This window comes from Haliaeetus leucocephalus, unplaced genomic scaffold (assembly GCF_000737465.1).
Source record: "Haliaeetus leucocephalus isolate CR32 unplaced genomic scaffold, Haliaeetus_leucocephalus-4.0 Scaffold163, whole genome shotgun sequence".
In the NCBI taxonomy this organism is placed as follows: Eukaryota; Metazoa; Chordata; class Aves; order Accipitriformes; family Accipitridae; genus Haliaeetus; species Haliaeetus leucocephalus.
The window spans coordinates 795,285-796,643 of record NW_010972599.1 but is presented as its reverse complement, the minus strand read 5'-3'; the positions used below and the strand labels follow the sequence as shown (position 1 = coordinate 796,643).

Genomic DNA, 1,359 nt, shown 5'->3' with positions numbered 1-1,359 from the left:
CCCCCCGCTTTTTTTTTTCTTTTTTCTTGCCTTTTTTTTTTTTTTTTTTTCCCAGGGCATTTAACAGGAGAAAATTGATAGCGTTAACATTTGAGCTAACCTCGCAGCTCCTAGCTGTGTTTTATATGCCAAGAGGAGGGAAGGAGACGCTCGGTAAATACAAATCCGTGGGCATTCATATTATTTACATTCCTTGGAGACCTTCTCTATTTAAAATGATAAGATTATTCAATCAGGATGGTGAAATAAAGAGATCACTTAATTTTACCACGGGGAATTCTGTTCCACTTGGTTAGCTCAGACACAGTTCTCTGTCCTAACCAATTTCCATCTGAAGGGGAAAGCGGCTCCTCACCCCCCCCCAGCCCCCGCGGGTCCCCCCCCCCGCCGCCCTGCCCGCCGCCTGCTCACCTTGAAGAAGCCCTTGCAGCCCTCGCAGGTGCGGACGCCGTAGTGCTGGCAGGCGGCGTTGTCCCCGCAGACGGCGCAGAGCCCCTCGTTGGAGGGGGAACCCCGCGAAGGGGGCGAGGGCACCTGGCTGTCCAGCAGCTGCGGAGCGTGGCCCAGCTGCAGCCCGGGGAAGGCCATGGAGGGCTGCTTGCGGATGGGGTTGGGGACGGCGAAGGCCTGCCCGTCCACGGCGTGGTGGGCCCCGGCCGGCTCGGGGTTCATGGGGACGTGGAGGGGCCCGTCGAAGCGCATCTGGCAGCTGGAGACGGGGGTGCCGGGGGGCGACTGCTTGAAGGAGAAGAGGGAGAGGCGGGAGACGGGCGTTTTGCGCTGCTCGATCATGTGCGTGGTGGCCACGTAGTTGGAGTGGAAGTTGTGCAGGGAGCCGGGGTCATCCCACACGGGGCCGTGCTGCACCTGGAAGCCGGGCGTGGAGGGGGTCGGGGGCGACGAGGGCTTGTAGTACACGGAGCCTGAGTGGGACATCATCTCCTCGGACTGGGGGGGGAGGTGGCTGTGCTGCTGGTAGCCGTGCATCTGAATGTCTTCCACCTTAATGGAGGACTGCTGTCCGGAGAGGGGCATTTGGTACAAGCAAGGTGGCTTCACGTCGTAGCTTGTGTTGTAGTTGTCCATAAAGGTACTGAAGCTGGGGAGAGAAGTGGTGGCAGTGATTTCAGTGTTGGTGAGGTCCATGCTAAACTTGACAAACTCCGGAGTTAAGAAATCGGAGCTGTATTCTCCCGAAGAGTGGTAACTGTAGCTCTGGGAGGCCGGGCTGGCTCCTTGAGGCGAGGACCCATACTGAGCCTGAACACAGGGCATGGCTGGAAACGAAACAGGGTCATATAGACTCGGCCCGCAAAACCGCGCTCCCTCCGCCCGCCCCGCCCCTGCTCCGCGCCGGGC

The 1,359-nt window shown here is 59.1% G+C and overlaps 1 protein-coding gene across 1 annotated transcript in view; it reads right to left on the bottom strand.

Moving 5' to 3' along the window:
* NR4A2 (nuclear receptor subfamily 4, group A, member 2) overlaps positions 1-1,275 on the bottom strand; it is a 3,549-nt gene extending 2,274 nt beyond the window's left edge. The window contains exon 1 of the mRNA XM_010563076.1: positions 412-1,275. Within this exon, the coding sequence (XP_010561378.1) occupies positions 412-1,275 (864 nt within the window). The remainder of the gene's footprint in view (positions 1-411) is intronic.
* Between the last annotated feature and the right edge of the window lie 84 nt (positions 1,276-1,359).